Source organism: Rhopilema esculentum, chromosome 16 (genome assembly GCF_057945365.1).
Source record: "Rhopilema esculentum isolate cy_ngs chromosome 16, ASM5794536v1, whole genome shotgun sequence".
NCBI lineage: Eukaryota > Metazoa > Cnidaria > Scyphozoa > Rhizostomeae > Rhizostomatidae > Rhopilema > Rhopilema esculentum.
Genome location: NC_142830.1, coordinates 14,034,517 through 14,055,336, shown reverse-complemented (window position 1 = coordinate 14,055,336; position 20,820 = coordinate 14,034,517). Strand labels below are relative to the sequence as shown.

General features: G+C 34.2%; 2 protein-coding genes across 2 annotated transcripts; one reads left to right on the top strand and one right to left on the bottom strand.

Moving 5' to 3' along the window:
* Nucleotides 1–3,099: 3,099 nt before the first annotated feature.
* Nucleotides 3,100–8,466, top strand: LOC148958354 (PRELI domain containing protein 3A-like). The gene is made up of 4 exons (XM_089113020.1): nucleotides 3,100–3,257; nucleotides 3,720–4,046; nucleotides 4,698–4,800; nucleotides 7,430–8,466. The coding sequence occupies exons 1-4, from the start codon at nucleotides 3,226–3,228 to the stop codon at nucleotides 7,742–7,744; spliced, it is 777 nt and encodes a 258-aa protein (XP_088969146.1). The 5' UTR covers nucleotides 3,100–3,225; the 3' UTR covers nucleotides 7,745–8,466.
* Nucleotides 8,467–9,801: 1,335 nt separating this feature from the next.
* On the bottom strand, nucleotides 9,802–20,820 carry LOC148958353 (SWI/SNF-related matrix-associated actin-dependent regulator of chromatin subfamily D member 1-like). Its single transcript, XM_089113019.1, has 17 exons — nucleotides 20,668–20,820; nucleotides 19,202–19,350; nucleotides 18,152–18,197; nucleotides 16,383–16,505; nucleotides 16,062–16,121; nucleotides 14,975–15,154; nucleotides 14,247–14,288; nucleotides 14,022–14,087; nucleotides 13,733–13,831; nucleotides 13,328–13,390; nucleotides 13,086–13,183; nucleotides 12,925–12,979; nucleotides 12,338–12,418; nucleotides 11,753–11,830; nucleotides 11,438–11,482; nucleotides 10,881–10,982; nucleotides 9,802–10,482 (listed from the first exon to the last, which is right to left on the bottom strand). Exons 1-17 carry the CDS (start codon nucleotides 20,689–20,691, stop codon nucleotides 10,426–10,428), a joined length of 1,368 nt encoding a protein of 455 aa, XP_088969145.1. The 5' UTR covers nucleotides 20,692–20,820; the 3' UTR covers nucleotides 9,802–10,425.

The window sequence follows — 20,820 nt, the reverse complement described above, 5'->3', positions numbered from 1 at the left end:
CTTGCACGGCAAGAAATTTATGACTGCTTACCTTCTTGCAAGCCCTGTAACAAGTAAAATCATATGTTTTCAAATTGATATTTAGCAACCCCCTAAATGTTTTCCAAGGGTGGCAACTTGGTGACAATAGGCTGTTGCATGTCAACGCATGCAGCTGAAACATACATTTATAGTGTTGAGTTTTCCAATATTATAGCTCTAGTTTTGAGCAAGAAAATATCCTAGAGAAATGTTGAAACTTCTTGTTGCAAATTCGAGAAAACAGAGGAAGATCGTAACCTCTTAAAATCATGATTTTGTACGAAGAATTAGTATGCTGAGCTTTTTAGGTTTTTTAAAAACAGGGTTCCTAAAAACATTGGAAGGTCCCAACAAATGGCTTTAATTTTCAGATAGTGATTAGGTTTTGGTTTTGCCTTCATCAGTACAGTTGGATCAGGAAACCGCATACTGGAGTTCATCAACGCTTCGTGAAATTTTCACTGATTTTAGCCAAACAGGGCCTTGATAATCTAAGATTTATCACCGTTTAACCTTAAGTGAATGTTTTTACTTCAGCAGGCTAGGCTGAGAACTAGCCTGCGCCGCAGTCCACAAATGCTGCCGCATAAATAAAGCAGCATTTGTGAACTGGGGCACAGGCTAGCTGAGACCTTGCTGCAGTTTGTTTTTATATTCACCGTTATCTCTACATAAAATGAACTCCTGACTGGTTTTACCAACCGTTTAGGTATTAGTGCCGAATAACAGAATAGCTATCAGCATTTGATCGGAACTTTTAACGATCGCATATACGACTTTAATCAATATAAATTCATTCAAGAGAAAACGTTCTAACGCTTCTCCGCTCTTCTGTTCTATTTCAGAGCTCGAATTCATAAAGCTCTGGTACCCCTGATGATAGATTCACTCTCTCTGGATTGTGTACGCAAAATTTGAATATACAAAGCTCTGGACAAGAGTTTTCCTTTCCTTAAAAGCAAAAAATTTTCTCAATCTTTTGAATTCGTGATGCAGCTTTTCTGCAGAGTTCAGAAATATGAGGTTCAAAATTTTGTTTGTAATCTAGCTAGATACCTAGCAATTCTAAGGTTTCTTCAGTCTTTATCAGTTTACCTTAGATGTGGAAATCTTGTCCATTGGTATTTGTCTGCTCAACTTCTTTCTCAATTACCTCAATCAAATTTGATAAATTCATGGAAAAATAAGCAAGAGTATTATCATTGGCATAATTATACAATGTTGCTTGTTTTATAAACCAGAACAGATCGTTTATGTAAAAATTGAATGAGAAAGGGCCCAAAACAGAGCCTTGAGGTACAACCTATAAAATGGTTTGAAAAGGGCTATGCGTATTATTGATTCTGCCTTTTTCAGATAAGAGTATATAAGGACGAGAGCGTTTTCAACTATTTCATAGGCATTTTTATCAAGACATGTTGTATGCAATATGATTTTCTGTAAGTAGCGATGAAAAGCAAAGGGTTTCATCTAAGTATGGAATAGGTTGGTTTTTCAAACCTTTTTCATAAACTTTGGAGAAGATATTCAGTATAATATTAAATTAATCAATTGTTATGGCGTATCTGATTACAGATATTGACGATAAGTGACTTCCAGTTTCCCCTGTCATCAGCTTTTTGAATTAAAGTTCCAGCATCTCATTGGTCAGCAGCTTCAGACTATCCATTTGCCTTCTCCTGTCTCTTTTACCTTCCGTCGATAGCTGATGTTCTAAACCTTTCTTTCTGCATAAGTGTCCATATACTAAGAGGACATACGATTTACTTCCCCCTTTCCTAAAGGGCTTCTTTCGTTATCTCCTTCTTCTCCGTCTGCTGTTTCTCCAAGTTAACTTAAACATCTCCCCTTCTTGAATGTTTTTCCTTTATCATTTTCTGCTTATACTCTTGCTCATCTTCTGCTTCTCATATTCCTTTTTATTTTGTTTCTACAGCTCTTCATCTTCTTCTGCTCCTTCTTCGTCGTCTCTTCCTCCTTCTTTATCTTCTGCTTCTTTTCCTCTTAACTAGAAAGATCTCAATATCAAAAATTGTCACCCGAACATAGCAACTAAACAAGAAAAAGCCGATCAGCTGAACATTTTCACGAGTTATCGCGTTCTAGTTTCTTGTTCTATTGTAGGGTTCTACTTTTTTACGATAAATTCATCTTCAAAATCGACATCAACATCTTCCTCTACTCTCATCAGATCTGCGCTGTTTATGTCGTTTGACCATACAACTATAAAATTTAAATTCGAAACTAGTGACATGGTTTATTTTTGCTCTGAATTTTTAATGTTCGCTTATTTAAGAGTTTAAACAGGTTCTCCTGCTTTAACACTATCAATTTCGTGTTTCGTGTTTTTGGCTCAAAAACGATATAGCGACTATGAAGTTTCGCAAAAATTATATTACTTTTACATCGAATGTCTTTCTATACAGGGATGGCGCCACCGGGGGAGCTTGGGGGTTAGGAGCCCCTCCGTCGGCACTTTAATTTTGAGAAATTTTAAGCAATGTTGGCACTTTCATAACTTCCACTTCGTGGTTTTTTATTTTTTTTCATTGTTTTTATTTTTTTCAGTTTTTTTTCACTTTTTGAACTGGAATTACCACAGCGGAAATGGTGTTATATTAGATCTTTGTTGGTGGTTCACTCACTGTCGGCACTCTGACATTGCAGCCCCCCCCCCAGCATTTCTTTTCTGACGCCATCCCTGTTTCTATATCTATAATTTCTACATCCCAGTAGGTCTTTGTTTAATTTGGTTTTTCTGACATGCTGCCTTGGGGGGTTGAGCCGAATTCTGAGCTGGTGCTCAAGCTCCTAAGTCCCAACGAAGTCGGTACCTATGAGATTGAGTATAAAGCAACCAGTATGGTTTTGAAGATTTTGGTAATATGTTGCTATCTTTGTGCTAAAAGTCCACGACAAAATTTTGTCACGACGAAATTCTGAAAAGTTATCCAAATTTTTTTTTTCGACGAAGTTTATCCGCGGAAAATTTATCTGAGGAAAATTTTTGTTGTTAATGTACCTCGATTGAGCTTTTGTGACGTCAAATTCGTACTTTGACCCTAAGATATGGGACGCGCCATGCCAGTTACGCACTTATGCAATGAAAGGCACATGAAAGGGCAGCTTTCGGAGTGAAGAAAAGCAGCGATTTCCTTACGAAAACTTGATAAGTTAAAAGAAGTAGGAATTATTTTTGAAAAGATGAAGCTTTGGTCTTCGCAGCATATATTTGGGTAAGTCCTAACTAGTAGAGATAGCTTATTACCACTTTGGTTAATGTATGGCCTAGTCAGTTGCTTTCTAGGCCAAGAAAGGGCGTGCTCAAGACCGCGAGAGTACAGTTCTAACCTAACTACAAGCGTCTTTATGTTTTATGAATATATTTAAAGGAGTTTGGTTTATAAGAGTCGAAGAGGTTTCAAGCTGGCTTTGAAAATTTTTCACAATTTTCTATTTCAGTCAATCAGTAACCAGATGTAGGAAGGAGCACCATTACGCCCCATTTACGCTTTAGCGTGGACAGTTCTGTCTTTAAGACATAAAAACTGTGCAACAGATTGACTGACAGCATTCTTCATTAATTACATATTATATTCAATGTTAAATTTTCGCATTTTATTTTGATAAGCAAATCAATCAAGGGAAAAGTAAGAATGATTGCCAGACCCTCCTAAAATCATTGTTCATTTTTTTAGACACACTTGGGATCGTGTGACACAAGCAATATGGAGGAAGTATCCAAATAAACTAAATCCAAATGTTGTTGCAGTAGATGTAATTGATAGAAAGTTGGAAGAGGATGGGACGCTGCACACTGTCAGAATGCTTGGCACCAACTGGAACATGCCATCATTTGTAACTGCAATGCTTGGCATGCCTGATATGTGTTATGCTTTAGAGTATTCAGTTGTAGATCCAGTTTCAAAAACAATGACCTTAAAGACTGTTAATTATACATTTAGCAGCGTAACAGAAGTTATAGAAGCAATCAAATATTGTCAAAACCCTGAAGATATCAGCAAGTAAGTAACAGGTTTTATATTTGAGTTTTTTTATGGCTATGATCTCACACAAATATTTGGTGTTAACAGCCTTCCTCTAATTTTGATCTTAGAAGGGTTCTGGAGGAGGTTTTCTCTTTCTACAGCCTGAAATTCCATGCTAAATTTTTAGTTCTAGAATAGTATTACTAGATAGTATTATGAAGAAGCTTGAGTTTGCAAATGATGTTAATGGAAAAAAAATTGGCACTTGATATGTGACTGTGACTTCTTATCAAGATTTGTCTTATTCAACGACTGGAAATATTGCTCATTCATCAAATACCGTTTTATGCGAGTTTACATGGAAATCTTGTTTTACTAATATATACCTTTTCTTTGAAAAGTACAAAAAACTTGAGGCCAGATATTTTCTATCTGCATGTTACAAATCCAAATTACTAATTCTCTTCCTAATCCAAACTATCATTATATACTTATATATTTCTGCTTTGTAGTATACATTGATGTGAGGGAAATGTCTGGGTTTCATCAAATATATATGGCTAGAAGTTGTGTGAAACACTAAGAAAATCTTACAACACTTATGTTTGTGTATATGTTAGAATCTAATCGAATACTTGACATTCTCTCCACAAAAATTAGGAATAATAATCTTTTTTTTTTTCAAAGCACGCTGATGACACATGATGCTATAATAAAGGTCAGCGGTGTTCGATTCAAGGATTATTGTGAAGGACTTATAGCAAATACCTTTGATACAAATGCTAAAAAGGTATGCAATTTTTTTAAACTTGGTAGTAAGTGACATGAATATATGCACCTTCAACAGGATGTAAAGCAAAAGTAGTTTTTTTTTCATTGCGTTGGTTAATTTAAAGCTGTGGCAATATCTTGACATTTTTAAAGATATATATATATATATTTAAGTAGGTATATATTTAGGGGTGTACCGGATCAGGATTTTCAGAATCCGGCCGGAACCGGATTTACCGGATTTCTTCGTGGAATATCCGGCCGGATTCTACCGGATAATCTGACCATTTATAGAATTTTCAGTAATAAAAAGTTTTGAGCCACTTTGCGAAAAAATGTATAGCGAGAAGATCAAAGAGACCTATTCAGGGTTGCCAGATTGAATTTACAAACGAAGGCTAGACTGGTGAGCAATTTAAGCCAAAATGCTCATAAAAAGGCCAAATCAAAAACTCTCTCAAGAATCCATCGAGCAGGCACTGGTTATATTTCTACGCTTGTGCCTGTTAGATAATTTCTTAGCTTTGATAAGAATCTTACTTTTTTCCAAAACCCTTTGCTAATATCAAGATAATATTTAGGTTAGGTGATAAAATTTGAAATTTGGTTAACACTTTGTAGTTAACTACTAATTATTCTATGAATGTAGTAATTACTTATTAATTTTGGACGTCTGCTGAAAAGGCCAACAAGGTCATATTTAAGTAGTAAGCAAAAAACAATTTTTCCAGGCAATCTAAATCTAAAAACCAAAAATTAAAAAATTTGGCCTAAAAAGCCGATCTGGCAACCCTGGACCAAATTTGTGAATTATATCATCCAGTCTTCCTGTTTCGTGATGACGAGCACTTTCATTTCAAATCTGTTTTCAAGGCGCTTGTTTTATCGTCGATATTGTTTAGTTCTGGAAAGTCCATTTTTAATCACTGTATGAAGGGAGTCTGACTTGGTTTTCCAAATTTTCTTAGTTATGATTAAAGTTCTGGAAAATCCGGCAACTGGCCGGATTTCGGAAACAAATCCGGCCGGAACCGGATTTTAAAAAAATCAGCGATCCGGCGCCGGATTATCCGGCCTACCGGATATCCGGTACATCCCTATATATATTTAAATAAACTGGTTATACACTTGTGAGAAGAAGTATTGCACAGGCTGAAACAGAAATGGCTGCACTGCAGCAAAAGATTTTAATGAACCAAAATTAAAATGGCCTTAGCAAGTTTCATAAAAGTTATAATATGACTTTTTAACTGGAATATGTTGGAAAATTTATCAAGTTTGATGGTGAAAATATATAGTAAATGCAAGAATATTCTTGATTTTTGCCTATTTATAAACAATATTGACAAGTCGCAAAAACACAAAAATTGAGCCATGATGATTGAAGTACCTGTGAAACATTACAATGAAAAAGTTCATCTTTGCACCAATTTGTGATATCTTATTACAATGAACTCAAGGGTACTTACTTTTTTGGGGTCTAGATCTGCTCATTTTCCTCACTTTTGTTGGAGAATCTGTTAAATTTGGTCTAAAATTTTGGAGTCGCAATGGGCCTAATTGCAGCAGTTGCTTTGTGATATGTTGCAGGAAAATGCAATCAATAAAATGTGTCACAATTTGTAAAGTCCATCTTTTCCAATTGATCGCGATTTTGTAATGGGAACAAATAATGCTTAAAATTGCGTAAAACAACATTTCGTCCTCTCATTAAATGAAAATACCAAAATTCCTGCGATAAACAGGTTCACTCAAGTGTATCAATAGCTGTAAAATAGTAGGCATAAAATATGGCTTAAAATATGCTACTTTCCACCAAATACATGGCCGTTTATGATCTTCAACACCTAAATGTGATCTTGCAAATGTTTTTCTGAACTTGCCATGTCGTGATTAACAGAACCTGTTACTAAACTTTTCGATAAAGTTTTAGTAATTCTTACAAAGGTTTCACAGCTGGTAGACTGTCCAACAAAAATTTTTTTTTATTTTTTAAAAGTTACTTTTTTCAATTCCTAAATTAAAAGTGTTGTCAATGGTTTGAAATTTGGTTTGATTAGATTTTAACCATAAAAAGACGCCTGATGGCTTCACAAAAATGGTTTGAATTTTGATCGCTTTGTTGTTGACAACGTGGTGACCATTACTGAATTGTCAAACCAGTGCAATACTTTTGCTCACTAAGTGTATATATATATCACATTTTCAGTTTGGTCTGTTTCTGCTGGGAAGGCCTGCAAATCTGCATATATATATATATAGAATTATAAGCCATCTGACAAAATTTTGTTTTTATTTCCATTTCCCGCATTGTAGGTTCTAATACTTTCAGAGAATTTTCAGAAAAAAAGTTTTTTATTGGCTTGCTCTTTGTTTATGTTTTGTTTCTTTCTTTTTTGATCAATTTGATGTATTAGAATTTCAGTCAGATAAAAGATATTAGAATTTTCAGTCAGATAGAAGTTGCCTAAGCATATTTGAATAAACAATGACCAAATATATATGTATGCTTCTTATCATATTTTGCATTCAAGGATTTTTTACATTCCAGTTTACGATTCCCTCAAAACTTCAAATCATAAACAGCTGTAAATTGATGCTAAAATTCCTAAATTCTTCCCCTAAATGTTTAAGCATTTATTTTCTAGGGACGGCAAGCAGTGGAGCAAGTAATAGCAAAAATAAGTTTAGAAACTATTGCCCAATCAATTAGTGAACAAATGGACGAATTAGCAAAAGATTTTGATATAGCACTTACCAAGCTAGACAGTGAATTTGGAGAAATTACAGCTAAGCTGAATACAGAATTCTCACAGCTGATCCAAAAACTGTCTTATGAACTGGATCACATGACCATCACTATGAAGACAGATGACAATGAACATTCAACCAATTGTCTGCATGTTCCTAGTTTAACAGATGCAGTAAAACAAGCAGGTTTAATGGAAACATCATCAAGTTGATTTTAGCTTATCGTTTAGATAATGGAAGAATTTTTTAAATCCGACAGTTGCCCAACAGAATATGGTCCCAGAAAGGATATTACTTTACTTATGGGAATGTTGATCTTAGAGCTTTATCTTATCTACCTATGCCATTTTTCCAGTCAGAAAAATGTCACAAAGCACGAAAGAGCCAAACCCCCCATCAAATATCTTATAGCTTTTTGGTTGTATTATGAAAGTGAGGTGTGTTAAACAATTTCTTTTAAAGTTGCAGCCAGTGGCGGACACTTGGGGGGGCGAGGGGGGGCGACCGCCCCCCCAATACTTTAGAGAACAATGGTCTTTTGTTCTAAAACAATAGGAAATGTGACGTCATCTTATTAAAACAATAGGCTTGCCCCCCCAATATTTGACCAAGTGTCCGCCATTGGTTGCAGCTTTACTTCAAAAGGTAGAGTGTCACATGTGAAGTAATCTTTTGCTATGGGATCATATTTTGAAATGTGCTGATACTTGAGGTGGCACAAAAAACTGTAAGTAAAGCATTTTGGTGCTAATCACATTCCTTCCCCAAAAAATTCACTTGTTTTTTGTGTCACAAATTGTTATACTGTTAAACACATTCAAATCTCTTAAACTTATTTTTGCATTTCATTTTATATTTGTATTTAAATGAATTGAATTCATGAAGTATTATAATAAAAACATTGTTTAAAATTGATATTAAGTAAATGTGAGTATTTGTCGTTTTTTCTGTGTTAGCACTGCTTGCCTGAAAAAAATTCACCTTGAAAAGTTTTAGATTATGATAACGAAATAAAGCAATGAAAAGATAGAGGTGAATCTGGGTCTGGTATGAGATGTGTGGGTAGAGAAGTGCCTCATAGAAGACTTGAATGTGCCCAAGTGAGGTCTTAAGGCTGGAATACACTAGGCATTTAATTGCCAGTCAACTAAATGCGGCAATTTAATGCCTAGTGTATTCCAGCCTTTTGAGGAGCTCTGTCTGTGACCTGTGTTACCAAGGATCTTGGTTAGTTTTAGCAAGAATCCAAATTAAAGAGGATCCAAATGCTTTCAAAACATCTATCTTATCTGTTTTTATCAGGACGGCCAATACGGTATGGTATTGTTAAGGTGCCTGCTGCTATGAAACTGGAACGATTACTTTTAGCAAATCATCTTGTGGGGAAACTGTATTTTAAATTTGTGAACCAGTTTAACAAGGAAAGCTGTTAAGAAGGTTTACATTCAGATACAATGGAAGCAATTTAAATACTGGCGGAGAAGCAAGCTTATGATCAAATCGTTACAAATAAATATGGTTGAAACAATAAAACTCTATGTTGCTATCTGTTCTTCGGTTTTTCCACTGCTTTCCTTATTCATTTTGTTTTTGCTGGTATGCCAGTAACTTTACCGTTGTATCCTGTTAAGTCGTACCCTGGATTTCTCGGACTGATTTCACCAAGTCTGATTTTAAGTTCAAATCGAATATTCCTACTTTTCAAGTCAACAGGAATTCCCATGATAAGTCGGATATTCCTAAAGTATAAGCGATCTCCTTTTCCCCTTCCTCTACCTTAAAGGTCCCATCTTGCGGGATTGAACTGGATCTCTAAATTTATGTTAATACCTTTATGCTTAAAATAAATAGTAAAACGGGTTTTAACCCTCCATGTGCTCCTTTTTTTATCAACCTTACACCAACTCTGTTGAAAGGAAAGCACTATGGTGAGGGTACTCAATACTCGATAAAACACTAGCCCGATTCCCGAATCCCGCCCACAAAAATTTGCCAGTTTCCGATTCCCAACCCCCAACTCCAAAAACATTTTGGCTACTCTGGTAAATACATTGGTCACTTTTGGGTAGTAAACACGTAATTTGCCATTTTATAGCACAATATATCACCGGTAGAAAACTGAAGAAAAACTTGACATTTATGCTACTGTCGTTGTCCCCATTCAGTTTACCAGCAGGTTGTACTCCTATCTTTATGAGTTCAACTTGGATGATAAGCCGATACATGTAACCAAACGAAAATTGTTTATGACAAGATAGATCCACGATGATTAAGGAAAACGAGATAGATCCACGATGATTAAGGAAAACGACCAAAACAAGTCAATTTTGCGTTACCAAAAACGTATTTGGTTATTAGGTCATTCTTTCAGTCAAGTCTTCACAACCAAGATGATTAAACCACAAAAAATTTTCAGATCAACTTTCCTTTATTTTAAAAAGTTTTGTTCAATCAGCAAACCATTTTAACAAAGAATAACGTCTTTGATCCTTGTATTTCGATTCAAACAAATCTTAACGTTCGAGAGATACTAAAAGCCAAGACAGGAACAAAAACTCGGTAACAGGATTTGGAGAGAACAGACAAATCCAAGAAACTTTAATTTTTTTGCCAATGAAGATCGAGGGTTCGTCTAGATTTAAGCTACAGAAAGTCAAACTATTCAAAAAACTTTTCTTAAATCTAAGATTTTTCTCCTAGCAAAATCTCATACAGTCCAATCTGCACCTTTGCTGTGTGTATTGTACCAATAACATTTGAAAGAAACCATTTGAACGATCAGGTTTTTACAGAAACCATTTTTACAGAGAAAAGCTTTTGCAAGCAAATGTTTGATACGGATGGTCTTGTACAACGAAAGGGGTAGGTTAGTTAGCCAGTCACTTTTTATGTCTCAGGACGAGCTTCGAATTCCCAGAGCTTGTTCCAATTCGGCCCTCTTCTGTTGTACCTACGACAGAACAAAGATAACTTTATAACAACGTAAAATACTTCTCGCAAGACCTTTCTCAGAGTAAAAACGTCGGACAATGATCAAAGGTAAGGGGAACATTTATGTCCAGACGGCAACTGGTAACCTTCAATCTAGTTGAAACATCAAAGAAAGAAAACCAACTTTTCAATCTTAAAAAGTCCGTTTAATTTGTTTTGTGTAGATTAAGTCTGAAACACTTAAAAGAAAAGACAACGTTGCTTGTCATTGTATATTTTGTACGTACTCTTGATTCTAGAGCAAATGCTGACCCATTTCCGAATTGCCTTTAATTTAGTTTTATTGATTTTCGCAAGAGACTGTGGGTCTTAAATAATCAATCTATTGCAATGAAAGAATGCAAAGTTTTTAAATACCTGTTTGTAGAAATATCGATGAACCGCTTCCTGAGTCCACGGCTGATTAAAAAACTCAGAACGTCTTTCCTCCTCCGCATTCCCAGATACATCAGTCATCGTCTACAGCAAAAACAAAAACGACAATTCCATAAGAGAATAGTTGGAACAGAACTGTCAGTGCACTAGAAGCGAATTCGGGGTCGAGGGCAACTGGAGCATATCAAATCACTTCACAATGCAGCCAGTCCGAAAAAGGTAAAGATCTTGAACTAGGTCACATAGTAGAACTACAAGGCACTTGTCTTGTGTTTTTCAGTCTGTAAAACCTTTTATTGAAACATAAGTGTTTACGATGTGGTTTGGATCTAGTTGATCAAATTTCCTTTATGATATGCAGAATCATTTTGTTTTGTGCTGTATTTTTACAGTTTCACGAATAGAAATGGGAAACCTTATTTGAATAGAAATGGGAAACCTTATTTGAATAGAAATGGGAAACCTCATTTGAATAGTAATGGGAAACCTCATGACAAAATTGATACTCTGAAGATACTGAAAAAGGTGAAAAAACAAACCTTTAAATCTTTGCTTTGAGAATAAAGCCAGTCATTGATGAATTTCTAGAAATATGGTACAAAATTCAATGAAAAGTAACATTATTTTATTCGAGATATTAAAAAAACGATTACTTTTCATACTCTCTTCCCATGACATAAATTTTCTACAAATGGGTTAAAAATAATTAGCCATTTCTCGCCAATTTCTAAGCCAATTATCCAGCCATTCAATAGAATACCTGTAGCTACTTACGACATTAACCTTGTTATTTCTTTCTATTTCGTCTTAACAGCTGCATCAAGCTAGTAAAATAGTATATATAATATATTTACCTGGGGGTCATTGGCAAACGATAAAAAGAAATCTCTCTGCACTTTCAGCTGATTGATTCCCTCAACAGTTTCATGAATCTTAAAAAGGAAGATATCAATTAATCACAACAATTGATAATAAAGGTATTCAAAAAATAATCTTATCTAATTGTCAAAAAAATTGTGAATCTGAAAATATATACTAAACAAAACGTAACATGTTTATAAAAATTCATATTTACCAAATCATATTTTTGAATGTGCTATGTTAGAGTGCAAGGTGAATAAAATACTGCGATTGAAATGAAACTCTATTTTTTATGACATATTTCTCTATATATTAGAAAAAGTAAAAATGGATTAAAATGGGCTTTTCATAATCGAAAAGATTCATCCCAGAGTTAAAATTCACTTGACGAAACACATTATACAAACAATTATGAGCATCGTGATCAACACGAGGCTATCTGCTACTAGTCAAGAAACGGTTCCGCTGCGTGGGTGCAAAGGCATACAATACCACAAAGCCTATACACAGGGATACTGCATACAAAAATAAAGCATTTTCGGTATACCAGCTTATCCTATTGACAATAAAAGACTAACCTTTCCATCAAGCGCAGATATCTCCTGCTGGCTAGCGGTAGACAGTAGAAAAGATTGCATCATCTCTCGCAGTGAATCATCCTTTGAAATACAAGATTTTGACATCAGATCTCGATTCATCAGGAAGCCAATCAAACAAACGACTTTCATAAAATAACATCGAAAAAGCGTCGGTGATTTAATGTTTCAAAACAAAGGAGAATATCTTTGGAATGCCTATTTAAGTTTATAGAGATAAAAAAGGAAGGGGTTTCAACATATCACTTAGAAAATTAATGCTGTGAAAACACTCACCACAGGAAATCAAAGAGGATTAAAACATAATTCACCTGCTATATTATCTTGTTCTAGTTCAAATAGTTATTCGATCTTGTTTTTGCTAGTATACTTACTGTTAAGCTTTTGACTATACATTTTTGTTAACGGCCTAATCTAGAGAACATACTTTTCTGTGCTTTTCTTGGGTTTTATATATTATATATTAATCTACTTATAAAACTGAAGTATATAATACAAAATTGAACTGAAAGTGGAACAAACTGTATTATGGATTATAAATAAATTATATAAGAAGGAAGAGAACTTACGATTTCAACATCGATGTTGTAGCAAGTGGCTTTTTTCCCATCTTGCCCAACGATTCTACGAAAAAGACCAAATCGAAAATACTTATCTTGTACAACAAACGATGTTTTTGAAAAACGTGAGTTGCAAATTATATAGTAAAAAAGAGTTGCAAAAAAATTACTTGATGTTGTGCTGTATAATGATTGGGTCTGGGGGATGCAGGAGCTTTTGAAGCCTTTGAGGAATTTCACAAAACTTCATCCTCTCGCACTCGAATATCTACATAAAAAGAAAACGATGCTTAGCATTACCAGGTATTATCAAATCGAACACTTGCTTTTCCAAAAAAAAAATCGCAAAAACAAAAAAGACGATTCTTGAATAAGCATTGGTGCGATGCACTAAAACCTCGAGGAAAGTTACCTGACGCAAATATTTATCGTTATTAATGTATTCTCTTTCATTTGAGTCTTGTAGGTTGTTGTTCTGCAACGAAATAAACGATATCTTATCCTCACAGAACCATAGTATCGATTATCAAGTGTTTAAAAGGAGAAGGTTCGAACAACAATACATAAATTGAGAGTTGGTTACAAAATGTTACAAAAATAAGCCTCGAATCTATAAGAAACATATGCGAATTGACACACCATTAGTAAAAAATTGTGGAGTTAGGTAGCTCATGCTATAGATTAAAATACAAGGTAAAAGTGAAAAAAACACAAGGCGAAAGTGAGAAAGTAACCCTACTCAAGAAATTTAAAAGAGAAACAGATCGCAGAGTATTCGGCACCACTAATTTGCAAACACATCGCAGAGAATTCTTACCTTCACATACTGCCACAGCGCATTGACAATCACTGGTCGAGTTTGGGTATGAATGCCAAGAACACGCCCCAGTCTTTCATCAAGCTTGAACTGAGGGGGCTGTGGGGAAATGATGGGAGGAGTCTCAAAACATAATACTTGCGTTAGAAGGGGTTAAGGCTAATATGTTATCATTAGCTAAATGAGAAAAGAAAACAAAAGCACATAAGAATAAGATTGAATTGTTCATAAGTACCAAAAAACAATCATAAAAAAGAAGAAATCAATTCATAGCCATTATGGCCTGTACCTGATAGTCAAGCAGCAAAAAGATGGTACATTTGACTTCCTTGTCACCAACTATTGGCCTCTTGACCTGACAATTGCAACAAAATAAAAATAACACAACTATTTCTTCTTGAAAGATATGTACGCGTCATAAATATTGTTTAACTTCAATGAATAACCAACCTCAGACATTTCAGTGGAAATAAACACGTGGAATTGGAAATTTCATATGGGGAAACTTTTTCACCTGGAATCCGTCCGTCTCTTGCGTTGTTGCCGTTCTATGCCACTGAAACAGCAATTTAAAAGTTAACAGAACAAAAATGATAACTGAAAAATGGATTTTCACTAATAAATTAAAGACAAGAATTACATTTAGGATCATCGAGATTAAAAAACATCCTTTTACAGATACATTTAAAACTGAATATATTTAAAGAATTCAAACTGGGATTTCTGTCTTTTTCTTCATTGGATGTGAAATATTTTACCGAAAATAATCCATTAACATGGCAGATTCCAACCTTATTGAGAAAATTACAAAATAATTATTAGCAAGAATGCTCATTTTTCTCTTTTCACGAAGACGGGGGCAAAATTATCAAACTTCGAAACTTTGTACATTATCAGAGACTTGATCATCCAAGCTTGGTTGGTTTGTTAAAATATCGGATGAAAACACGAATACAGTTTTACAGAATACAGTTGAATAAAACCATCTTTAGGCCAATTCAAGCCATCAACCTTTTCAGGATAAGAACTTGTGCTTGTTCGGAGATAAACCAACATGGAAAAAGTTTATGAAGATAGTTAAGTAACGATTTCCATGGTACATTTCTCAAATAATAAACAGTTTCTTTAGACACACATTGTAATCAAAGAACCATTGCGACTAAGAGTCGGCCTGTACTAGACACTAAACAAGTGAAGAGAATCCAGAGGTGTTTATCAAAATAATACAAAACAGTTTCAAACCTCGACAAGATGATTGTCAGGTCCATACAGCTCCCTATCGAGCTCTATGACCAGGTTCTTGAAAAATGAAGAGAACTTTCTCTTTTGTTTGGGTGCGATGTCCTTTGGTCCAGCAGGGTCTTCTAGCAACTTCCCTTCAACTCGGATTTCCCACTGAGGGACAGCAGAATTTTCATCTGCCTGATAAAAAAGATTTTCATCTGCCTGATTTTTTCTGCGTTGTTAAACTATTCAGCATATTTGTATTAATGATAACAATCAATGAAAGTATTATTTCAAATACGCTGTTGGTACCGAAAAATGACAATAAATGTGACAAGAAATAGAAGAAAATAAGCATGCTAAACTACTTTTCGCGTGTCACTCTTCAGTGTAGAAATGTCGGATAGTGACCGAGAGTAAGCAGATTTAAATTTTCTAATTACATTCAGGAACTATCTGATGTTTGTGCTCCGAAGAGTGTCGGACAAAAAGTACTTTACTCTGCCATGTGTCCACTATTTCGGGCCAACTATAGATTCATATGATCTACAATAGTTGCTATGTTATTAGATATTTAGAGGTACAGCAAATTCAAATTTCAAACAGATACGTCACTGCTATTTTTTCAGGCCACACTGCATGGAGAAGTCATCTATCAATGCCTAGGTGGTGTTATATCGGTGATCAGCCCCTTTGCAAGCTAGTAGAACTTGTAAAATACATAGCCTGTATCATTAACCAGCCCCCCTCAAATGTATGTTTTCTAAATCCGAAAGTATTGATTCGAATTAAAATACTAGTGAAAATTACTCTGTTTTTGAATCAATGAGACTTCCACAAAAAGAACTAAATATCTTTGTCCCCTTCGAACAAAAATGCTGTCTGATTAATACAGTGGGGTCAAAAGTAGTTCTTAAAAGAACTACTGTAGTACCTAAATGAAAGCATTTTGAATGTTTCAAAAGCCTACAATTTATTTCAATTTTATTTCACATATAGGAACTTCATATCAACAAAATAATAAACATTGGCTTTAATTATCGAAAGTACATAGGCGGTAACAAATCCAGGAGATTTGTAATTGAATTTAAAGACGATGATTTACCTCATCCGGTTTTGGAGAATAAAGATTTGTAGATATGTACACTCTAAGCTTGCGTTTTTGCTGAAATAAAAGTTACATTTTTGAAACAGACATGAATAATTTTTACATAGATGTTTACCACAAAATCCCTGACAGTTTGATTATTAATACTCTAAAAAATTCTACTTCAGGAATAAATTAATACGCTTCAAATACAAGATATATACAACTTTGACCAAGCATTTTTACAATATACTTGACAATTCCTAAATTTCTATGATACAACCTCTACTTTCGTATCAAACAACATTATTTCTAATGGTATTTTTGGACAGAACTTACTTTGATTGGGCGCTTCAATGCCTCCTGAATATCTAATCTTTTTCTCATAATTGTTGCATCCAATTTATTTTCAAAGGCTAGCAAATCCATGTAGGCCTGTGACTCTGGAACTAATTCAACAACCTGAAAAATTGTAATGAATATTAAGAGAAAAATTTCTCCTGCTAAAATGTATCTATTTAAAATTTCATAACTCAATGCTATACTAATCATATTCCTAACTCATCATATTTCCTCTGTCTTGCAAATTTTAGTTTACAAAAGTCCAGTTCTATAAAAAAATTCACTTACTGTAAAATACCGTGGAGGCTTATTTAACTTTCAACTTGTTAGGAAGGGCACTTATTTTGACAGGGCACCTACTTGCCTGGGGACTTATTCCAGCCCGAGGGCTTACAAAAAATCTAAGGGTCTTAGCTTTTGGACACTGTTGTCTTCTTGGTTAGCAAAATTTAGCTGAAAAGCTCAATTATACAAAAGGTGACAGGAAGGAAGCACATGGCTACAAAAAGGATGGGTGTCAATCGAGATATCTACCCTGATTAAATATTTTTTGAAGGTAAATGAGAACTACCTGTTCCACTTATTTGAACATGGGCACTGATCAGACACAGATGCTTACTAAAACCATTTTGTCTAAAGGTATGTGTGAACTAGAACATTTATGAACTAGGAGCCCTAGGTGCTTAACTGGTCATTAAGAAAACCTTAAAAATCTTACATCAATTAAATATACAAGCAGACTGCTTCAATAAAGATTTACATTAACAAATTATAGCAAAGACAGTATAGAAAAAAGGCCCCATATTTTTTTTATCTATAGAAACGTTTTTGAAATCTTGAGACTATAGACACTAAATCTAATAAAAGTGATAAATTCTATTGAAAATTTAGTTAACACTGAGTTGAATATCAAGAGACAGAACCCTTAAAAATGCACCATATGGTCTTCCAATGCCTTTACTGTGCTGATGCATTATTTGGCAAAACTATGGTGTGAAATTTTGAATCAGCAAAGCGTAAACACAGAAACACTTGCTGTAGACATTTGACACCTTGACCTCTATTGAAATTTATTTATTTCTGTTTCCTTAGATTTTCATTTTCTATAATAATCATAACTGTCAATACAAAAAGCAACCCTTTAGTCACAAAGTCACAAATCAACGAACAACATATAATGTATTTATCTAAATACACAAATCTAATTACAAATCCTGATTCAGATAATTCCCTGTCAATAGAGTGTCTATCAAAGCAACTTACTGATTCTAATTAATGGCTTTAATTCATAGACTACTGTAGAGCATTGTTAATTGTGCTTTGTATCCCTATTCAAAGAATCCTTGTTTTACCTCTGTATCCCCACAATGTGTCAAGACTGACAGTAAGAAGAAAACATCCCAAATTAAAACTAAACTTTCTCATATTTATTAACATGCAATTAAAAAACGAAGTATTACAAGTTGTTTTTCTAACATTAAATTTTCTAATTGTATAAAAAGGTTGCCCATATTGTCAGTATTCGCGATACTATAATTTCATAAAGTTTTCAGGATTACATCTGGCAAATTAGAATTTGGTTAACAGCTTGTAGCATACTTTTCAATTAATAACATGATACGCATGTGCCTGCTACAACATTCCAGCATTTTAATTGCTCAAGAATGCAAAGAATCATTAATAAAAATATTAAAATGTTTTTTATAATTTGCAAACTTTGCATCAAAACAATGTATAAGAAAAGAACAAGGAAAATAAACACTAACCTGCTGAGTGATAACTTTATCTTTCACTTTCTTCTTTTTACTTGCACTTAAAAATTAATAAAACAAATAAAAATTTGAGCATATAATGTAATAAAAATGCTAAAGCCAATCTTTGTTAGTTAAGGAATGATTTAGATATAGAATATTTTAGCCACTCAAATATAATTAATGAGGAGGTGAAGTCAAGAAAAATATATGTATGTATGAAAAACTATATATGTAGTAAACTACATTTACAAAATGTGATGATATGTTAAAAGAAGGCTAAAAGGATGACAATTATGGAAACATGTACCAAAACAACTTTCACAGTAGCAAGGTCCCCAAGGGGTTCTGTGCTCCTATTTCCCCTAAACATTCTTAAGTATCTTCCTTCTTTCGAATAATGTTTCTTCAATGTTCCCAAATAAAAGTATGGAAATATTGTCATAATGTTCCCTTGATCCCTGACAGTAGAAAATAGCATCTGAAGATTGACTATAAAGGCTATCAGATAAAACTTACTTTGCAAGATTAGAATTACAAATATCCTAGGAAGCTGCCTAACTACAGCCTTTGTGACTGGTTTTGAATGTATATTTCAATCATATGTTCCCCAATTTTGCATTTTTAAAGTTAATCTTCAGTTATGAAAAAATAATAATTGCTTGAATTATTGCTACAGCTGACATCGTTTTTTGGCATTTTGAAGGGGTCCTGTAAGCCTCACAAGCTCACAACAAATTAAATATGCCTAAAGGACTTCGTATCTGGGTATTTTCAAATTTGTATACTGTTCAAATAGTAATTTTAACTTCAAAAAGTAGAATGATTTCTTTTGAATCTTAGACTTTAAACAAAGTTGAACATCAAAGGTGTACAAATAAATACTAAAAAACTAGCAGCAAAATGATGTGGGGAGCTTTCTCTCTGCAGATCTACAGCATTCAGTCTCTCTGTGTTTCAAGGCAGAAAAGAGGGAAGGTACTAACTTAAACAGATTATTGATCAGAACAGTGATGTTAGTATTGCCATGAGTTATATTACTTAAAACATTGAGTATACAGTCACCTTTTAGATCTTGAAGATGACTTTGGATCCAAAGATCTTTTGGCTCCCTCTGGAGTTCCTCCTGCTTGCCCTCTTGCAGCTGAGCCGGGGTTTGGCATTGTCATTCTTCCTGGCCACTGGGCATTCATTGACTGAGGTGCTGGAGAGCCCTAGGTAAAAATGCTTTTGGTAAACTTGCATAATTTTTAAACAGATGAATTGAGTAGCTAGCTAACAAATTAGCTAAAAGATGATTGCCAGAATTTCTGGTTTTGTACCTTTCTACAGAAACTGGTATACTCACAAATCTAAAATTGTCCATGTCTCACAGATACTGTTAGAAATTTCATGAATCTAAGGAAGCTTCAGCCAGTTTTCTACTTGAGTATAATCATTTGCCAAATGGTGTGATGAAGCAAATTTTTTACGTAAGTCTGCCAAATCAAAATAGTAGTTGTGATAATTTTGTAGATTAAAGCAAGAAATCTTGTCCAGGAGTTGTTGTTTTCAATTAAAAGACAATCTGAAAACCCTAAAATATTTCCAGGGAGGCATTTGGCCATTGAAACAATACTAGAAACTCTTAGTCTCACATACTTTGGCAACTATGTTTAGAGTGATAAATTACGTAGATAAAAAATTGAATTGCGCCCATTCTCATCATGCTGGCTTTTCCCATTCTCCGTTTCGGGTTGACATCATTGGTTTGCATCTCGCTATCTATGGATCTTTCTCAAAAAGGGACTTCAGAATTGAAATCTTCATCTTTAAATTAGTTTATCCTGAAAAATTATGTTGTTTGGACCATTTGGCTGCGAGTTAATTTGTTTCAAATATTTAGATATTTCTTTAGATTTGACCACAATTTGCCGTTGCAGTGAGAAAATTTCACTGGAGCAACAACTTCCAATGAAAGGTTAAGGAAAGCTAAATCTTGAAAATGGGTTAATCCACCGTCTGTTGGCCCAAACAACTTTATATTTTCAACACAGATTAATTTGCACATGAAGATTCCCATTCTATGATCCATTTATGATCCAATGTGAAGATAAAATTGCCCGGATCAAAGAATTGAAAAATACTCTTAAGTCTGAAAAATACTCTACAGTTCATTCCTCTTTACCAAAGTATACTGCAACAGTTTGGCTAGCATTATTCGTTTCTAAATCTGTGAAAAAATTTCTTTTCTAAACTTTTCCTTCGATTTTCGTAAAATATTTGACTTGTAAAATGAAAAGAGTAAAAACCTTACCAGGAATATACACTTTTAAACGTTAAGTGTACGATGCTTGCTTTGATTTAGTAAAAATTATAGCTATCAGCAACAAATTTGTAGACTTTATTATTGTAAAAACCATTGATGCTGACAAAAGTTTTGAGTTCCAACTTTCAAATCAAGGTGTGTGAATGCAAAATTACATACTCAAATGTAGGTTTTATCAAATAATCTTAGCAAGATTAGCTTTCTACGAAGGTAACGTACTTACTTGAAGAACTGGCCTTTGGTACATGGTTTCAAGTTACTAAAACGACTGTAATTGTATAACCGACATAAAACTTGCGGTATGCCGCCGATCAACAACAACACCACTTTTCAATGAAAGGAACGGAAAGGAAGAATACTTTTGTTTTAGCCTCGT